We start from the raw sequence: 14,976 nt of genomic DNA, 5'->3' as shown, positions 1-14,976 counted from the left end.
TTGAGAAATGATCCCCAGTATCATAAGGGAGGGATAGGCAAAGTGAGTGAGGGAAAGGAGAACAGACAGTAGAGGGGCCACTGTGGGCCATTCTGAGTTCAATGTCCTGTGTAACCCTTGAGGAACCTGAGAGAACATGGCCAACAATTGGTCTACTGGGGTTTTATCCATAGATTTCTGTCCCTCATTTACTGAGGATTGCACCTGGAGGAATTAAATCTCTGTCACTTCTGCGCTGCCCTGCAGATGGGCTTACCAAATTCTCCTAGAATGGGGAAAAGCCCTAATGCCAAGATGCAGAGAGATGTGAATGCTTGAGGTGGGAAATCTTCAGTATCCACAGAATCTGTTCACAGTGACAGGTAGATTCAGGGTTGGGCCAAGAAAATAAAGCGTGAGACACGAGCTATATCTACTCTACCATTTTCTTAACCTTTATAGTGCAAGTTTAGCAGATGTACCTTGTGATTTAAATATCCCTTCGTAATGCACCCAAAAAAGGACTCTGTGTTTGAGCCTTTGTCTGTTTGTAACATACCTCACTGATACAGACATTTGTAAATGACTGTTGTGCACATTTGGCTGATTGCTTTCTTTTTTATTTGAAAAGAACTATTTTACAATCCTTTAAGATAGGTAAATATATACCATAGAATAGTGTATTTTTTAATTTTCTAGTAGATAGGTTACTTTAAAACTGACTAGGCTGAGAGCAGGTATCTAGTTAGTGATTCTGCCACAGTACCCAAATATTTAATTTCACCTCTAAATTACATAAGAGACCTTGATCTATTTTGATTTATTCTGCCATAATTAGTCCGTGATTATTTTTAACAAAAATAAGTGATCTTTTTCATGACACACTACTAAAGTATATTTTAAGTCTGCATACCAATTAATAGTAACTTATTTTTACCCACAGAAAGTCTACACCCACATATTTGTGTTCAAACAAGATGAGCTATTTGAACTCACTTTGTAAATTATAATGCACCACAGAGTTATTCATTATTCCCATTATTGTTAAACAAATTTCATTCTTCTGGTCATGAGAAGGTATAATTTATACTAATACAATTTCATATTCTTTCTTTATCTTTCAAATCAAGAAGACTCTAATTGCTGCACACTTGTAAATACTATAAAAATCTTACTAATTGTTAACGTGACTCCCACCTAGAAATTGTGTCTGTTTTACAAGATAATATAATTTATACAGATAGCCCACAGGAAGTAGTGGTATAACCAGGAATAAAGTTTTATAGGTTTTCTCTCTGTATTTTTTCTTTAAGTTTTCATTATTAATACGTCTGTCACATTTCATCTTCACAATTCTGTACCAGTGTTTTTATTCTCATGGTACAGATGGATGTGATGAGACACAGACAGGTTAAGAAACTTGTCTAAGGTTACAGCTAGTGAGAAGTGGAGCTGGGGTTTGAAGCCAGGCTACTTGCTGCTGGAGCAAATGTGTTTAACCACTGACCTATGCTGTAGCTGAGACATATTCTTGGTGTCAGCATGGAATTTGAAGGGAACAAGAATGAACAATTTGCACCACCTACCACATGGCACTCCCTTTTCTAACTCATGCCACTTAGTACCTTTTCATACACTCTTGGAGTTCTGATTTTCTCTTCAATTTGAATATGATACTTCTACCTCATTGTTATTAGGCCTATTTCATGATAACTTCTATAACCATCATCAACATGTTTCTACAATTCTTGCATTGGGTTTTCAATATATATGGTGTTACTGGTTATTTTTATGAATATGCAGTTGTGTGATTATGTAAGGTTCTGGCCATAACTGCAGTTTGCTAATATAGCATAAATTTTATGATTAAATGCCAAGGGATGGGAAGGAACTTTTATGTGATATGAGCTGACACAGCTGTTCAAATTATTATCTGGATCTATCAACTCCCTACAATAAGAAGAGGTTGACCTACATGAGAAAGAAGTAACATTTACAGAAGAGGTAAAGGGTCAGACAGGTCATCCATAGCATCTTACTTTGTATTAGAAGCCACAACAGTCAAGATGAAGTAAAGGGCCATTTCATCATACTCCAGAATGAAATTCACCCAGAAAAATCAAGGCATATTTTTTGCAATAAATATTCTCTATCTCTATTATTCATTCTACATTGTGATGAAAATAAGTGCTTCAATCCAAATACCAAATTTTGAGAGAAGATATTGAAAAGTGATTTTATACCTAGTGGGTGTGCAATGAATTTTTTTGGAAATGAATTGATGATTAAGACAGAAAGTTTATAATTAACAGAGCAGTTTGAGCAAAGTGGAGGGAAAGAACATTGGCTCGAGACTCATTAGTTGTGGGATTTAATTATGGAATAATTAATCATTTGATTTAGTCAACCAATTCTTATTAAGTACGTATTTGTGCTTGAAGATACCGTATTGAGTGCCAGGAATTACAAAGACAATAATAGTCCTCCCATCTAAGTGTGGTCACATATAGGGGGTGATAAGTGGTATGTGAGGTGCTTTATAGAAGAGAGTAAAGTATTTGTGTGTGTGTATACACACACACGCACACACACCCATATACTAATGATACAGTTTGAAAAATGCTAAAGTGTGTGTATATATCAGAAGAATTGATTGATGACTTCTGTCAAGGACATAATTTGAACTTGATCTTAAGTTCACATTTGAACTTGACATTTGAACTTGATCTTAAGAGTGAGAGTTCTCAGGTCACATTCCAGTGAGTGCATGAACAAGGGACCGCACGTGAGAAAGTGTGTGCCTTATTCATGGAGACATTTGGCTTGTGTGGCTAGGGTAGACCTGGTAGGTATGTGTACCGAGGGGTAAGGGGTATGTGTGAGTGCCAACAGGCATGACAGATACTAAGTTTAGAAAAGCATTTGGAGTCAAATCGTGAAGCCCCTTATGTCTGGCTTTTAACCTCAGGGCAAGCATTTTTCAAACTTGCATAGTAACTCAAGAGTTACTTATTTCGTTACTAGATGGATGACGGGGCCATTAATTGGCAGGAGGAGTAGGATACATGAATTTATTTGGGAAGATGAATGATATTGTTAAGGTACCTGCAGGACATCTAAGTGGAGGTATAAACTAGAGTCAGCTATGTCAGTGTGAAGATCAGGACATTAATCAAAATGAAAAATATAGCTTTAGGTATCTTCAGTGTCAACATACAGTGGTGGTTAGGGAGGGAGAGGAAGTTTCTTTGCTTAGGAAGAATAAGCATAATAGACCAAGGCAAGAAGATACAAAGGATAGCTAGAACCCTTGGAGAATGCCAACATTTCTGGGATGAAAGGCGAACAAATCAGTGAAACAGATTACAAGACAGCCCTTGTGTTGGAAGGAGAACCAGGAATCAGTGATATTCCAGAAGATCAGAAAGCTTGTGCACTCTTTCTAGTAATATCATTTACTATAGGGGCTTCAGTTACTACATGCAGGTTGGCTTGTAACTCCCACATTTTTTTTTTACATCTTTATTAGAGTATAATTGCTTTACAATGGTGTGTTAGTTTCTGCTTTATAACAAAGTGAATCAGTTATACATATACATATGCCCCCATATCTCTTCCCTCTTGCGTCTCCCTCCCTCCCACCCTCCCTATCCCACTCCTCTAGGTGGTCACAAAGCACCGAGCTGATCTCCCTGTGCTATGCGGCTGCTTCCCACTAGCTATCTACCTTACATTTGGTAGTGTATTTATGTCCATGCCTCTCTCTCGCTTTGTCACAGCTTACTCTTCCCCCTCCCCATATCCTCAAGTCCATTCTCTAGTAGGTCTGTGTCTTTATTTCTGTCTTACCCCTAGGTTCTTCATGACATTTTTTTCCCCCTTAAATTCCATATATATGAACTCCCACATTTTATTTTCAACTCAGATTTATCTCTTGCACTTCAGGCTCCTGTATCAAACTACCTACTACCCATATCCTTCTTGTCTCAAAACACTCCAAACTCAATATTTCCCAATTCTTTCCATTCCTCAGTATATATACAGACCCAGGGCTCTTCTTCCTGAGATCTCTAGACTCCAATTTGAGTAATATGATTGGCTCTACCTCTCCCCATTTCGCTACCTCCACACTAATTAATAGTTAGTTCTTATCAGTAATACCTATTAAATACATCTTGCCTGCATTTACCTCTCTCCAGTCCCATCACCAATACAGACCATCATCACTTCTCACATGGATTTCAGTTATAACCAGCTAATTGGTCTCGTTTCCAGGAACCTCTTGCAATATATTGTCCATACTGTGAAATCCATTTCTAAAAACAAACCTATATTGCCCCTCCCCTAATTAAAATTCTGGTTTGGTTTCTAACTGCCGTCTAGCTACAGTTTAAGGCTCTTTATAATTAGGCTGATGATTATTTCTTGTTTTTTAAGAGTCATCTCTGCCACTTTTGTCCTTCTCTATCTCTAGTTCTGTGAAAGGACCATGTTCTGTCTCTCACATACTGATAGTTGCACCTGCTCTTTTTACTGTCTGGAGTTCTTTTCCACCTTGTCTGCTTCTGTACTCTTGACTACCATTCAGAACTCAGCTAAGGTGTCATTTCATCAAGGAAGCACTGAGTTTCTCAGGTTAGTTCCCTTCCTATAGGCTTATGAGGAAACCCTGTATTTTCTCTATTGGGGAACTTACCTGTGTATCTACTGTCTATTCATTTTAGGGTATGTTTCTCTCACTGTGCTATAAGGCCAAAAGTGTAGGAACTTTATCTTTTACACAGTTGAATTTCTACCACCTAGTAGATATCAGTATGTATTTCTTGCTTGAAGTAATAGTCGTAAAGAGGAAAGTTATGTAATAGTTTCCTATTAATGCTATAAAAATCACCACAAATTTAGTGGCTTAAAATAATACAAATTTATAATCGAACAGTTCTTCAGAACTTCAGGTCAGAAGTTTGAAATTGGCCTCAGTGGGCTAAAATTAAGGGCCAGCAGAGCTGTGTGCCTTCTGGAGGCTCCTGGGGAGAATCTCTTTCCTTGTCTTTTCCATTTTCTAGAGGCTGTCCACATTCTTTAGCTCATGGCCCTCTTCCTCCATCTTCAAAACCAGCAACATTGGGCCAAGTCCTTCTCATTCTGCCATCTCTCTGATTCTCCCCCTTGGGCCTCCCTCTTGCCCTTTCAAGGACACTTGCAATTACAATGGGCCCACCCAGATAACCCAGGATAATCTCCCTATCCAAAATGAGCTGATTAGCACATCTAATTCCATCTGCAACTGTAATTCTCTTTGCCTTAACAAAGAGTTTTAAAATAATTTAAATTTAACCTATTTTAAAACAAGTTTTAATAAAACTTATTCACAGATTCTGGGGATTGGATGTGGACATCTTCGGGGGACCATTATTCTCTCTACCACAGGTTAACAGAATGAATATCTGCAGAGAAGAAAAATGAGAAGAGGTCTGAAAAGTAAATTTGGTCTTCGTTAACTTAAGAACACCTTTATTGAGCTCTACTGTGTAACACTTTCAATGCTTAATGCTGGAAAGACAGTTATAACCCAGACAGTCACTGTCTTGGAAATTAGAAAGGGTATAGGTGATGTTATTAAGAAAAACTTTTATAGGATGATGAGCAGTGAAAACTGTATTACACTGACTGTCCAGTGAGTGGGAAATGAGGAAACCTCTTTGACACTGTTTTCCCCTTCTTTATACAGTAATTTAATTAGTTTAGACCTCCTCATTGTAAAATGATCATGAATATCACCTTCGGCCCTAGCATTCTATAATCCTATGATCAAAAGCTATTACTCAGATATAATGGAAGCATTTTTCATGTCATTTTCCATTCTACTCTTCTCCACTTTGCATTGCCATTTTGTAGCATTATTAACATGGTAAATCCACTTTCTAAATATGTCCTGAGTTTGGAGCCTTCCTTCATAATGTTCCACAGTATCACATAATCCTATCTAATGTTTACCATTAGTCTTCCGTGTTTCACATTTCTTTTTTTCTCATTTTTGGTGGAAGCAGAGAATGGAGTGACCCTAATTAACTCTTACACATTACTTAATAGTTTGTTCTTTAAGGTGAAATAAACTCATATCCCTTCGTTTTTCTTCCCTATGTATATTTGTAAACTGTTTTCAACTTTAATATTTCCTTCTCCTCCTAAACATATTTTCTGGGTAACTTAAGTGATGAGAATCTTCAGTTAACATATTAACTAGCACCCAACGAAATGACATTTTTTAAAACCTTTTTCCTGCACAGATTGTTATTAACTGCCCTGTGTAATGAGGATAATTCTTGGTGTTCTTAGAACTAGGTGGGGTTTTTTTCCCCCATTTTTAAATACTTTCACTCATGTTGCCTTATGTGATAGTATATAAGGGGTCATATCACGGAGACTTCCCGTGATCTCACTACCAACCCCCTTTGTAATTTCATCCCATGCTGTCCTCTTCTTCACATTTTAGAGTGCAAGAAAACTGAATTGTGTATAATGAAGAGCATGCTCTTTTGGTTTCTTACCTCCCTGCCTTTGCTCTTGCTATCTCCTCAGAAAGATTCATCTTTCCCTTTGCACCTTTTTTCTTTCCTTATTTTTGCTCATCTTTCTAGATTAAACCTAGCCATCACCTTCCAGAAAATGTCTTCCCTAACATCCATGCGGCTACATATCCCTTTCTTTGTGCTCCCATAGTACCCTTTGAACATATGTATCCTTAATTATATAAAATGTTTAATATTTACCCATGATATGTCTATTTTCTACTATACCGTGAACGTTGGTAAAGATGAGTCTTGTTTATCTTCTGGGTAATTAGTACAGTGACGAGCATATACTAAGCATTCTGTATACAATTGTTCTATAAATTATTGCATAAATAAATGATTTCATTACATCTTAACAACAGCTCCATGAGTTAAAAGGCAATTAATACCCTCATTTCACAGATAAAGGCCACCATTCTAATAAGTCCTGCAATGTAACTTGAGGCCTATTGCCCTGATTTCATGTTCTCTCAGTTTGCCCATATCATTTTTGTGCAGTACCTTGCTCTTGTGAATCATTAATATCCCAATTTAATTATCCCACATTTATAGGGGGTTGAGGGTCTCAGGAATATAAAAATTAATAACAGGGCAAAAGGTTTTTGCACTAATCTTAGAAAATATGAAGGACCAGATTTATTGAATAAAAAATTACTTTATTAGAAAGGGTTAATTGATTCTGAGATGAAATATAGTTTTTATGTATGGCAGAAAGGGAATTTTATACGGCTTTCCCCACAGAGAGAATAAAATAAAATGTTCCTCACTTTTTGCAAGTTATGAAGTAGTAGTTCTTCACTCTTTGATATCTCCAGGGAACGGTTTTCAAGTAAATTTATCTAAGAGAGATTTTTCTTCCTTGCTTCTCACATTGTTATACTCAGGCATATTTTTATTAGTAAAAGAAAATCAGTCATAAACAAACCCTCGAGGAAATGAAATAGAATATGTGCTTCTTGAAATGATTAAACAGGAGTTCATAGATAATCACTTCCTAATAAAACAGATTTCACTTTATTCTTTTCTCATTCTCTTTGTTGATGATTTCACATTAATATCTCTTACTATAGACTGTGTGTCGACAGCAACATATATTTTATTAAAGTATTGAAATAGTCTCTATAAGCTTGATAACAATTTATATATATATAGGTTTATGTGTATCAATTTTAGAGTAACTATGGATATCTAGCTGATCATGTTTAAATGATCAAATTTTAAGTCATTTGAGAAGTTACAGTAAAAATAGATTCAAATATATAAAAGTATAAACTTTTAGCATAGTATAAATGAAACAAAAATTGAAAAAAAAATAGGACCACTTGGGAACATATATTCATTCATTGACTATGAGTAAGTAGCTTAATTTACAATAGTGATTCTTAACTTGGATTTCATGGTAATAGGAATCTTTTGCAGGGAGGTCATACATAAAACTGTATGTAAATATGTCTGTATAGGCATTTATTTCTGTAGAAAATGATCATTATTTTTATCAGATGATCAGATGGAGTCCATGTCTTGAAATGTTTAAAAACTACTAATTTATGACCTCATTCCAATTAATTTATCAAGTGTTCAAGATACATGAGCAGAAGATACAAACTTTTTATGTTTTTTTAAACGTAAAAAGTATGTTTCTACTTTTGTATTTTGACAAAAGTAGAAACATACAGAATAAATAAATGTATAAATTGTGTTCTATTTCAGTAGTAATCAAACAGATTCAAATTGAAACAAGCATCAGCTCTCTCCTTGTATCTAATAAAACAGCATTTGTCTGAAAATACAAGCAAAAAACTTCTTCTCAACAGCATAACCTCGTTCTTTCTGGTACCACTAAAAATTGGTATGACCATTGGGAAAGCAATATGACAATATTTAGTAAAAGCCATAAAAGTTTCCATAACGTTGACCCAGTAATTTCTTCTAAGGCTATTATATAGCAGAAGCTGAAAAGGAATGCGTAAAGATGTTCATTATGATGGAATCTCTAATACCAAACAAAATGAAAGTGCAGCGCATGTGATATTTATGATAAAATAAGTGAAAAAAAGGCAGAATATTACTGTGGCTAAGTAAAATACATGTTTTGGGGGATTGTAATGTACAGACACAAAACTTCTGGTGATTTTTTGTATGTTAAAATATTTTCGGGGCTTCCCTGGTGGCGCAGTGGTTGGGAGTCCGCCTGCCAATGCAGGGGATGCGGGTTCGTGCCCTGGTCCGGGGGGATCCCACATGCCGCGGAGCGGCTGGGCCCGTGAGCCATGACCGCTGAGCCTGCGCGTCCGGAACCTGTGCTCCACAGCGGGAGAGGCTGCAACAGTGAGAGGCCCGCATACCGCAAAAAAAAAAAAAAAAAAAAAAAATTTCATCATATTAATATATGACAAAAAGCAAAACACCAAATATTAATTAGCAAGTATAGGAGCATTATTATATAAAATATTAACTAACAAATCATCCGGCATCATAAAGAAGGTTCAATTTTCACTTCTGGATAAATCCATGCAGACATGCAGGTTGTGCACTATAAAATTCCAGGATGTCATTCACATAGGTTACAGTGTAATGGAACCCCCTGGGTTGTTCAAAATAGAGGCTCTAAATTCATGGTTATTTTGTGTTTGTGGTAGTATGTTCACCTTTTGTGACTCTGATCACCTTCTAGCATTCCATATTATCTATGCAGTTACAATGTAAACTGGTCACTGTGAAAAGCCGTGGACTTTGATTCAAATAATCTATAGCAAGGTCATCTCTGTCACTTATCAGCTTTATTCCCTCTGAGCCTGTATTTTCTTCAGGTATAAAATGGTAAATTACATATGGATTGATTGAGATGATATATGTAAAACAGCTTTATGAATAAGGTAATAATAAATGTTATATCTTATAATAAAATATTAATATTTGTCATGTTAAAGAAAATAAATATTTCTATACTAAAATAAAACATTAGCAGGTAATTCATTGAAGGCACATTTTCCTTGCACTGAAAGCAAAAGAGGTATGAGAGGACGTTTAGTGAAGGTGTTTATATGATGAAGCTCACATCTAGTGCCATTTACACAGCAGATACATAATATTTTGCACATAATGTTAAGGTTTCCCTTCTGCCTTCAAGGCCTATCTAAAACTTGTTCTTTGTACATATAATCAAAAACAATAAAAATATTGCTTTACTACCCACTTTTCATTTAAAAGCTTCTGGAACAAATCTCTTCAAAATGTCCTCCTATTCAGCTTTTGGTGAAGATGATTGGGTATGTTTTAGAAACCTCTGAATGAATGCTTTCAGATAACTCGTTTACTCTCCCATGCCTGACAGATAGGATATGTATGCACATGTAAGAAAAAATAAGGGGAGTTGCAAATAAGGTTATTAACTTTTAGGAATATATGTGTATGTCATTGAGAAATAGATGTACAGACCAGTCTTCCTATAGAGCAAGTCAGTGAAAATGGTTAAATCTTGACCATCTGAACTTCTGTTTATTTTTTATTATCTTTATATGAAGGATAGTCTTGAATTTATGGAACTAATATTCAAAAGAGGCTAGATTAGGTTTGAAAACTAGTAGTATCTATTTTTATTTATTCACACTTGTCAACAAAGACTTCTATGTTATAGCTATCATGTATCCTATACTGTATGGATAATGTTGATATTTGACCATACATAGTAACTTGTGGGAGTAACACAAATAAGAAGTATTTTGTGATGCTAGATGACATTTTCTCATCTGAGAAAACAGTGTTAGGTTTATTATTTTTCCACTGTTATCTCTTATATTGCTTAAGAGTATCTACTTATGGATTAATAATATGCTTTAAAGATAAACAGATATCTTAATGCATAGATACATTTGTCATAGGAAAGTGATTGTTTACTGTATATCTTCTGTTTTCAGAAGCATTGGAGATTTACTACTGAAAAGTAATATGAGAGCAAATGAGGTTATTTTATGAGGGCATTTCAATAAGGGTTCTTTTGACCCATGTAAATAAAATATGAAATCTCTCAATTTTAAATCTCTCTCACATGCACTCGTTTATTCAACATTGACCAATATGGTTGCATTTGCCGTAATTTAAAGATAGGCTTCAGCATCAAAGAAGCATTTTGATAAATCAAGATTGATGATTTTCCTGTCCATTTGGCTCAATACTAACTTCCAGCTTTGGAAAAAAGAGATAATTTTTAGAAGCATGAATTCTGCAAAGCTCTTTTGGGGTACAGAGATAACTAAACCATGCTCCTGATCATCAGGAAATCTCTCCTATAATGGGAAGAGGCTATGTTAGCAGCCTGTGTTAGAGTATGTAGGTATTACAAAGGAGGGGAAAATAATTTCCTCATGGACTGGGGAGAGGGGCAGGAGGAAAAGCTCAGGCATAGTTCTTCAGAAGAAATAACAGACAAATGCATAATAACGGAAAGTTATTTTGGTTGTAAAATATAAGTGATATCCAGAGTTGCTTCTTAGCTCTTTATATATATATATATTTTTTACATTGTAGATGAAAGAGAAGATGTTCAAAAGAAAACATTCACAAAGTGGATAAATGCACAATTTTCTAAGGTAAGGACATTTTATTGCTCCTCTGTTAATGTGTGATGCTGAATTTTCAAAATGAACTGTGTATCTGTGCAATTTAAATGCCCATATTGTTTTTTCTCATAGTCTTTTTACTTTAGCTGTGCAAATCTGGGAATATTATATTGACTTTTAATTAAGGAAGAAGCAGCAGAATACATGGTAAAAAGAAATTATTTAATTTGATAAAATGTATCTTTGGTTCTTCTTGATAATGTGAGTTTCTTTAACAACATCAGTCATCAGAGGATTTTTAACAGCATTCTTCCATCAAGTAGCTAGTATATGTCATGCACTAGAAGAAGATATGAGGAATTTTTATTGTTCTGAAAATGATTATTCTCTTGGTCGTTCTTGATGTTTACAAAGTTCAAGAAAATCTGATAGGCTATTTGGCCTCTATCACTTAGAGCATGTGTGAAGTAATTTAAGATTATAAGTTGGTTCTCTTTTTCTGTAAGCATCAATCCATACTCTTAATATTTATTTATTTTGCAAATGCAACTAATTCATGATCAATAACACAATTCTAGATAATTTTTATATGAACACAGTGAAATATTCTTACCTTAAGAGTGCAATATTAAGGAGGTTTATGTGGATTTCAAGGTTAGAGAGACTTAATTTATATTTAATAATTTTGGATTTGGGTAAATCAGTCAAATGCTTTGTAAGTCAGTTTCCTCATCCTTCTATTGTGTGTGTGTATGTGTGTGTGTGTGTGTGTGTGTGCACCTGTATAATAAATCAAATCCAGAGAGTGGGAGTATAAAGCTAATAAAATATGGACCCTATATGCAAGGCTTTAAGAGAGGCAAAATGGTGATAATGGTTATTTTGCAAGTTATTGTGATGATTAAAAGAGGCACTATATGTGAAAATTTCTAGCGCAGTGCCTGACACTCTTTATATATATATATATATATAAATTACTCTCTCCATGGGTCTGTCTCACTATGTAATAATCTTTGTAATGGATCCAAAACAGTCCACTGGGAGATGCAGTCTAAAAAGTGTTCCCTTTACTACTACAAAAGGTTTTAGAGTGTCATCCATTCTTTGTGGTATTTGATAGCAGAATATTGCCAGGTGCTCTTTAGTGTATTGGCAAGAAGTAAAGTTACTGAATTTTAACTAATCAAATTTCATTTATATTTACTTACTGAGTTAATTAATAAAGTGCTATTACAGAACTTTAAGCAAACATAGGAATGAAACACATGTTTTTAAAATCTCAACTTTTTTTAACTAAGTGGGGCAGAATTAATAAAAAAGAATAAATTATAACAACACAAATGAAGAAGAATAAATGAAAAACAAACTCGGAAATACTTAGGATAGGAATTCATAATTCTCAGAAGATTTATTGGTTGTGTGTATATGGTTTAACTGCTATATCTAGTAGCCTTATTAAATTTTTCTTAATTTCAGAACTTTGTAGCAGACCATAGATAAAAGCTTTCAAAGAAATCTACCAACAAATCAGAATTGTAAAGAGAGTTTTTCATAATAATAATTTAACATAATACTGTCTTTGAATTAAACCAATGAGTTATTTTAGTAAGGTGTGTAAACATGATAAACACTTGTGAATTCTCATTCCCACAGATCTAAATAGATCATCACCCTCTATACATGGACATTTCCAAGTGTTGTTTACCACAATTTATGTGCTAATATACAAACAGTAGTTTGATACCCTATCTTCTATGAATACATTGTGGGCACTGTCTTAGAGCAATTTTTCCTTACCCTAATGATCACCCCTATTTTAAAAGCTGTGGAATAATCATATGCATGAGTGCATTTACTGTTTTTTCTGCAACTTTCCCCCACCGCCGCCGCAATTCAACTCCCACTTATTTCATTTATTTTTAAGTGTTCTCCCTAAACCTATTACAGTTGGATCAAGAGAGTCACCATTCTTTCAAACACCGAAGTTGCATATTTAGGCACACCCGAGGTATCAGGAATATAAAGAAATATTTATAAAGACAGAGGGAAAATATTTAGAGATAAAATTTATATGTGTGTATATGTGTTGATTTTTCATTTAGAGACCTGAAAAATATATTTTCCATGTTACCTAATTTTTTTCTTGTCAAGACTTCAGGTACATGACTAAATTTTATCTAGATGCTTTCGAAGATAATGAGCAGAGAAAGCTGATTGATTCAGTTTAAGCCACTTGGTGATATCAAAAGATAAACATAACTGTGAGATATGTCATTTGACGTGTGTTTATTTCATCACTACATGGAATTGAGCAGAAGTCAAGGCCTGTAGGAGGCACCAAATTAGTTTAAGTTGAATCTTCTGATCTCATGCAACGTGCATATTTGGGAGATGTTGAATAATTGCTAAATGGAGTAGCACTAAGTAGTCTGTGGGTGGTCAGAGAAAGCAGTACTCTGAGTTAGAGTGAATCCAGAAACCTTTACGAGGAGAGTTCTACTGATTGAGAGACCCTAAAGGAAGGAGCATCAAAGAGCAAGACACTCCAGGCTGAGAAAATGGGAACCCATTGAAGTCAGGAATGTGTGTTTTCTTTATAACCCCATTGATCATTACTAGTGCACTAAATAAATATTGTATAATACATACATTTTGGTTCAGTAGTACAGATAATTAAATATGTGCTAAATTTAAGAAAAGTGGAAAGTTCTGAATGAAAAAGAGGATGTTGAGGATGGCTTTAAAAAAAGAGAGAAAAGGCAATGAAAAATTATCATCTGTCTCTGTGGTAAACTGGACAAAGAGAAACACATACCACAACAATAAAAATGAATATGATGAGGTAAAAAGGTTTATCAGTGAGGCATATATACACACACACTTTTGTATAATATTTATAAAGTACAGGGATACAGCAAAGTAAGTTTCTTGTTATTTTGTAAAGCTACATAAGGGATAGTTTAAGGAGAAAATATGATTAAATATAGCCTTATCATTTTGTGTCATTTGAAGCTTAATGTATCTTTGTGGTAAATCCAACTGATTTTTCACTTTCCCAGTACCATTTTAAAATAGGCCGTATCTGTTTTTCAAAATAAGTCTTCTATTAACCTTCGATTCCAAAAATTTTACTAGAATGTGATTTATCACATCTATTCCATAAAGATAAGCAAGCTATATTTATCTCCATATAAACACAAAGCCATTGCTAGGTAAGATTAATTCAAGGTAAATATTCTCTTGTTGTAATTTATAGCTATTTTATAATCCTAAAAAAATGTTTAGTGTTTACTGTACCACAAATATAATTCACATTATAAAAATCTTGCTCATTCACACAGGTTCATTCAAAGAAGCATTTAAGGAAAGTACACTTTTGAAATCATGACCAACAATAGTTTTGTCATAAAACCTGCTTGATGTTTGTGTTAGAGAAAAAGCCATTTGTGGGAAAAAATATTTACTACTAGATCAATTGAAAGATTTAAACTGTCTCCCAATGAGTTATGTGATGGTTTTGATCCTACTCTGGATTTAGTGATTAACTTTATTTCCATCCTCTAACTTCACTTTCTCTAATTCTTCCAAAAGTGGTAGACAACTTTATATTTGACTTAGATGAAGTGGAAATGTGTAATTGGTTTTGTCTGTGAACTTTTCAAGGGCTCATGATATGATAATGTCTTCACTGATACACATGTTATGTCTTCGTTACAGCAATCTATTGGGTTGGCCAGAAAGTTCGTTGGGTTTTAAGTAAAAATAAAAGACATTTTTCATTTTCACCAAGAACTTTATTGAATGACATATTCATTAACTGAATGAACTTTTTGGCCAACCCAGTATATGCCCATACCTAAAAGACT

General features: G+C 34.5%; 1 protein-coding gene across 1 annotated transcript in view; it reads left to right on the top strand.

Annotated features, from left to right (window-relative positions):
• The window catches only part of DMD (dystrophin), a 2,035,184-nt gene that overhangs the window by 81,456 nt on the left and 1,938,752 nt on the right, over nucleotides 1–14,976 (top strand). Inside the window, exon 2 of the mRNA XM_065901098.1 lies at nucleotides 11,079–11,140. Coding sequence (XP_065757170.1) covers nucleotides 11,079–11,140 — 62 coding nt within the window. The remainder of the gene's footprint in view (nucleotides 1–11,078; nucleotides 11,141–14,976) is intronic.

Source organism: Phocoena phocoena, chromosome X (genome assembly GCF_963924675.1).
Source record: "Phocoena phocoena chromosome X, mPhoPho1.1, whole genome shotgun sequence".
Classification (NCBI taxonomy): Eukaryota; Metazoa; Chordata; class Mammalia; order Artiodactyla; family Phocoenidae; genus Phocoena; species Phocoena phocoena.
Note: the sequence above shows the minus strand (reverse complement) of the source record. Positions and strands in the feature narration are given on the sequence as shown.